General features: G+C 39.6%; 1 protein-coding gene across 4 annotated transcripts in view; it reads right to left on the bottom strand.

The window, feature by feature from the left end:
- CCDC125 (coiled-coil domain containing 125) overlaps positions 1–6897 on the bottom strand; it is a 36855-nt gene that overhangs the window by 12355 nt on the left and 17603 nt on the right. For all 4 annotated transcript variants that reach the window (XM_055086608.1, XM_007129940.4, XM_007129939.4 and 1 more), the window contains one exon: positions 2028–2110. In XM_055086608.1, coding sequence (XP_054942583.1) covers positions 2028–2110 — 83 coding nt within the window. The remainder of the gene's footprint in view (positions 1–2027; positions 2111–6897) is intronic.

Below are 6897 nucleotides of genomic sequence, written 5' to 3' on the forward strand. Positions count from 1 at the left end.
GAAAGAAATTAAAGATGATACAAATAGATGGAGAGATATACCATGTTCTTGGATGGGAAGAATCAACAGTGTGAAAATGACTATACTACCCAAAGCACTCTACAGATTCGATGCAATCCCTATCAAACTACCAATGGCATTTTTCACAGAACTAGAACAAAAAAATGCAGAATTTGTATGGAAATACAAAAGACCCCAAATAGCTAAAGCAATCTTGAGAAACAAAAACAGCTGGGGGAATCAGGCTCCCTGACTTCAGACTATACTACAAAGCTACAGTAATCAAGACAGTATGGTACTGGCACAAAAACAGAAATATAGATCAATGGAACAGGATAGAAAGCCCAGAGATAAACCCATGCACCTATGGTCACCTTATCTTTGATAAAGGAGGCAGGAATATACAGTGGAGAAAAGACAGCCCCTCCAATAAGTGGTGCTGGGAAAACTGGACAGGTACAAGTAAAATATGATATTAGAACACTCCCTAACACCATACACAAAAATAAACTCAAAATGGATTAAAGACCTAAATGTAAGGCCCTCCTAGAAAAATGGAAATAAAAATAAACAAATGGGACCTAATGAAACTTAAAATCTTTTGCACAGCAAAGGAAACCACAAACAAGACCAAAAGGCAACCCCCAGAATGGGAGAAAATAGTTGCAAATGAAGCAACTGACAAAGGATTAATCTCCAAAAAATATACAAGCAGCTCATGCAGCTCAATATCAAAAAAACAAACATCCTGTACTTCCCTGGTGACAGAGTGGTTAAGAATCTGCCTGCCAATGCAGGGGACATGGGTTTGATCCCTGGGCCAGGAAGATCCCACATGCCATGGAGCAACTAAGCCCATGCGCCACAAGTACCGAGCCTGTGCTCTAGAGCCCACGAGCCACAACTACTGAGCCCGCGTGCCACAACTACTGAAGCCCAGGCGCCTAGAGCCCGTGCTCCGCAACAAGAGAAGCCGCTGCAAGTGAGAAGCCCACGCGCTGCAACAAAGACCCAACGCAGCCAAATTAATTAATTAAATTTTTTTAAAAAAGAATCCAAAAATAGGCAGAAGACCTAGATAGACATTTCTCCAAAGAAGATATATAGATTGCCAACAAACATATTAAAGGATGCTCAACATCACTAATCATTAGAGAAATGCAAGTCAAAACTACAATGAGGTATCACCTCACACCCATCAGAATGGCCATCATCAAAAAATCTACAAACAATAAATGCTGAAGAGGGTGTGGAGAAAAGGGAACCATCTTGCACTGTTGGTGGGAATGTAAATTGATACAGCCACTATGGAGAACAATCGACAGATGAATGGATAAAGATGTGGCACATATATACAATGGAGTATTACTCAGCCATAAAAGGAAATGAAATTGAGTTATTTGTAGTGAGGTGAATGGACCTAGAGTCTGTCATACAGAGTGAAGTAAGTCAGAAAGAGAAAAACAAATACTGTATACTAATACATATATATGTAATCTAAAAAACAAAATAGTTCTAATGAACCTAGGGGCAGGACAGGAATAAAGACACAGACGTAAAGAAGGGACTAGAGGACAGGGGGAGTGGGAAGGGTAAGCTGGGACGAAGTGAGAGAGTAACACTGACATATATACACTACCAAATGTAAAACAGATAGCTAGTGGGAAGCAGCTGCATAGCACAGGGAGATCAGCTCAGTGGTTTGCAACAGCCTAGAGGGGTAGGATAAGGAGGGTGGGAGGGAGATGCAAGATGGAGAGGATATGGGGATATATGTATACATATAGCTGATTCACTCTGTTATACAGAAGAAATGAACACAACATTGTAAAGCAATTATACTCCAATAAAGATGTTAAAAAAAAACCTAACTGATGCATTTCTTCTCTTTTATCCTTAAAATATGTTACTTCAAAATATTAGCACTTTGTCTATTGATATTGTGTTCTTAACATAGGGCATTCTATATAAAACTGATCTTTTAACATAGTATTTTTAAAGAATTATCAAAATACCACTCTACTTACTTGTATTTTCAGACTTGAGCATTTTAATTTCTTCTGTTTTCAGTTTCAAAGTTTCTTTGAGGACTGCATTTTCACAGTTTAGCCTAGAAAAAAGTACCCTCCAAATAACTAAAACATTAATACTTTGTAGGTGAATGAGAACATTTAATCCCATAATTAGAACACGAAAACCCTAATATAATTTTTCTTACATCAAAGCAGTCTAGAATTTATATATGTAATAAAATAAAAATTTAAAGGAGTGTGGTTACTCTTAACCCTTCTGTATATTTAGCTGAGAAAGTATCAGAACCAGAAATACCTCTAAGTCATCTATTTTTTTTTTTTTTTTTGCGGTACGCAGGCCTCTCGCTGCTGTGGCCTCTCCAGCCGCGGAGCACAGGCTTTGGACGCACAGGCTCAGCAGCCATGGCTCACAGGCCCAGCCGCTCCGCGGCATGTGGGATCCTCCCGGACCGGGGCATGAACCTGTGTCCCCTGCATCGGCAGGCAGACTCCCAACCACTGCGCCACCAGGGAAGCCCTAAGTCATCTATTTTGAACACTCATTCTCTTTACTAAGGTTTCAATCAAGTTAATAACCATTTGAACACCAACTACATGCTTAGGCCACCTTCCAAAATTTGCATAAAAAGATACATAGGGAGGTACAAACTTCCAGTTGTAAAATAAATAAGTCCTGGGGATGCAATGTACAGCATGAAGAATGTAGCTAACAATTATTGTACAGTATTTGAAAGCTGCTAAGAGAGTAGACCTTAAAAGTTCTCAACATAAGAAAAAAACTTTAATGATGTATGACAATGAATATTAACTAGATTTATTGTGATGATCATTTTGCAACATATACAAATATCAAATCATTATATTGTACACCTGAAACTAATACACTGTTATATGTCAATTATACCTCAATTTAAGAAAAAAATACATAGGGAGCTTTATCTATTGAATGAAAATTGGAATTACTTACAAGAGTTTCTAAATTGCCCAGCATCGGGACTTCCCTGGTGGCGCAGTGGTTAAGAATCTGCCTGCCAATGCAGGGGACACGTTCAAGCCCTGATCCAGGAAGATCCCACATGCCGCAGAGCAACTAAGCCCACAAGCCACAGCTACTGAGTCCGCGTGCCACAACTAGTGAGCCCGTGTGCCACAACTACTGAAGCCCGCGCGCCTGGAGCCCATTCTCCGCAACAAGAAGAGCCACCATAATGAGAAATGAGAAGCATGTACACCGCAACGAAAAGTTCCCACTCTCAGCAACTAGAGAAAGCCCGCGTGCAGCACTGAAGACCCAACGCAGCCAAAAATAAGTAATAAATTTATTTTTTAAATAAATAAATAAATTTGTTTTAAAAAATAAATAGCCCAGTATCAGAGGCTTAAAAAATTGCTTTTGTAATTAAAAACAGTCCCCAGGGGCTTCCCTGGTGACGCAGTGGTTAAGAATCTGCCTGCCAATGCAGGGGACATGGGTTCGAGCCCTGGTCTGGGAAGATCCCACATGCCGCAGAGTGGCTAGGCCCGTGTGTCACAACTACTAAGCCTGCGCGTCTGGAGCCTGTGCTCCGCAACGGGAGAGGCCGCAACAGTGAGAGGCCCGCGCACCGCAATGAAGAGTGGCCCCCGCTCGCCGCAACTGGAGAAAGCCCTCACACAGAAACGAAGACCCAACACAGCCAAAAATAAATAAATAAATAAATAAATAAATTTAAAAAAACAAAACAGTCGCCAGATCATCTGGTCTAATTTATAACTTTAAATAAAATACCTATCAAGACATGATATTCCTAGGGAATATTACATGCTGTGCTTGGGACAGGCCTCATATCACTAAAACAGTGGTCATGATAAAGTTTCTCAATTAAAAGTGCAGAAACGAAGACCCAACACAGCCAAAAATAAATAAATAAATAAATAAATAAATAAATAAATTTAAAAAAACAAAACAGTCGCCAGATCATCTGGTTTAATTTATAACTTTAAATAAAATACCTATCAAGACATGATATTCCTAGGGAATATTACATGCTGTGCTTGGGACAGGCCTCATATCACTAAAACAGTGGTCATGATAAAGTTTCTCAATTAAAAGTGAAATGTGGTTCACATCACAAGAAAAATAAAATTCTGTAACCATGTATGTGACGCATGTTGACTGTACTGTGGTGCACATTTTGTGATATGTACAGGTGTTGAGTCATTGTGTTGTACACCTGAACTAATGTAATATGTCAGTTATATCCAAAAAACAAGAAATGTAAGTCTAAGACATTCCCTTTCCATGAATTACCTACAAATTAATAAAACATGAAATCAGTTTCTCAAGCAATGTCTATAGCCCTTGAGGAATAAAGCACCTTTTTTTCTTTATAAATTAATTAATTTATTTATGTATTTATTTTTGGCTGCATTGGGTCTTCATTGCCGCATGCAGGCTTTCTCTAGTTGTGGCAAGCGGGGGCTACTCTTGGTTGTGGTGCATGGGCTTCTCATTGCGGTGGCTTCTCTTGTTGCGGAGCACGGGCTCTAGGCGTGCAGGCTTCAGTAGTTGTGGCTCATGGACTCTAGAGCACAGGCTCAGTAGTTGTGGCACACGGGCTTAGTTGCTCCACACATGTGGGATCTTCCTGGACCAGGGCTCAAACCCGTGTCCCCTGCATTGGCAGGTGGATTCTTAACCACTGTGCCATCAGGAAGTCCTAAAGCACCTTTCTTAGCCCGACCTCTTCCTAGGTCTCTAGGTCTGTGATTCTCAAACTGAACTCTGAATAATTCTAAGCTTATGAGGATGTTGTGAGATGCTCACAAACATTTTATGAGATGCTCAAGAACATTTTATGAGATGCATGCAAACTACTTTATAAATTAATTTTTAAAAACCACCTACTCAGGGACTTCCCTGGTGGTCCAGTGGTTAAGACTCCATGCTCCCAATGCAGGGGGCAAGGGTTCGATCCCTGGTCAGGGAACTAGATTCCACGTGCCGCAACTAAGAGCCTGCATGCCACAACTAAAGATCCCATATGCTGCAATGAAGATCCCATATGCTGCAACTAAGACCTGGCCCAGCTAAATAAATAAATAAATATTTTAAAAAACAAAAAAACAACAAAAAAGTCACAACCTACTCAGTCAAATGCATTAACTTTGCTGTCTGGTTAACTATTTTTGTGCAGACCTCACTATAAAGCATCCTCTGCTAGTTCTGCCTAACTGAAGAGCATCCTAAGAGATAACCTGTTGACCAAGTGTCAATCTGTGTATGTGAATCAGAATTTTCTGGGTTCTGTGCAGCCAAAACAAAATACAAAAAAAAAAAAATTGGGTAAACAACACCATCACATTGGCAAATATCAAAATGTATGACATATTCTCTTGATGAGGCTATGGGGAAACAAGCACTCTCATGAGTTACCGTTAGGAATGCAAATTGCTACAAGCCTCATAGAGAGGAATTATGCAACCTCTAATAAATCTACATATGTATCTATCTTTTGACCCAGCAATTCTACTTCTAAGAATTTACCTTGAAAATACATCTCCAGCAACACAAAAGTATATGTCAAGGCTATTTATTGCAGCATTGTTTATAATAGCAAAATAATGGAAACAATCTAAGTGCCTGTACATAGGAGAGTGGTTGAGTAACTATTTCACAGCCACACAATTGAGTGATTTCCAGGATATACTGTTAAACAGAAAAAGCACAAAAGAGTATCTACAGTAAACTATCTTTGATGTAAAAAGAACGGGAAATAAGAAAACATACATATACCTGCCTATTTGTGTAAACAGAAACAGAGGAAGGATAAATAAAAAAATAGTAAGATTGATTATGTACAGATAGTGAACAGAAGGAGGAATGGCAGGACATTGGGAATGGGGTAGAGGGGGGAAGGACACTTCTCTGAATATACCTGTCTGAATACTTCTGACTGTTGGAAGCATATCGATGTTTCACAAAGTGAAAAGTAGACAAACAAAATAAATAAGTAAATTAATAAGGATAGTGAAAAACTCTAAAACAGAATACAAATGGAAACAAATGAACTTAAATGAAGAGCATAACCATACTGAAGATAAAAAAGAGGAAACTAACCAAGTAAGTTTTAAACACCGTATTTTGACCAAATACGTTCAGGCTAAAAACAAAACTGTAAACAAATATGGAACTCTAGTTAATGGGTTTGATTGTACAGTGGTATGTATTAGCAATTCTAAAGTTACTTTCTGTATAGTCTATGATGGAACAAATAAGTAAACATACAGGGTAACAGGAGCCAGGTTTCTCCTTGTGGGACTTACAAATGCAGAGAGGGGCAAGGCTAAGATGAACCCTGTGGTGGTGTTCTGCAATTAGAGATATGAGTATGATCTCATTGATATGTGATACATATCAATACATAAATGATACATACATACATAAATGATAAAGAGACAGGCAGACAGATGATAAATTGATGACATAGAAAGATAGGTAGATGTATATATATGTGTGTCTGCATCTGTGTATTTTCCAACTCTGTCCTCTGAGAGGAACTTCACGCAGTGAATCCTCAGTAGTAATGAGAACACCTAGCACTCAGATCTTGATTTCTAAACACCATTCCCCATTAAAAGGAACTGCTGCTCCTTGAAGAAATACCTAATATTGTAGGCATACTGGCCTAGAATATCTTGTACCAGAAAGCAGGAAAGTGCTCAAAGAAAAATAGATGTCAAAAAGCCACAGGAGGGCTTCCCTGGTGGCACAGTGGTTGAGAGTCCTCCTGCCGATGCAGGGGACGCGGGTTCGTGCCCCGGTCCGGGAGGATCCCACATGCCGCGGAGCGGCTGGGCCCGTGAGCCGTGGCCGCTGAGCCTG

This window comes from Physeter macrocephalus, chromosome 8 (genome assembly GCF_002837175.3).
Source record: "Physeter macrocephalus isolate SW-GA chromosome 8, ASM283717v5, whole genome shotgun sequence".
Taxonomy (NCBI): domain Eukaryota; kingdom Metazoa; phylum Chordata; class Mammalia; order Artiodactyla; family Physeteridae; genus Physeter; species Physeter macrocephalus.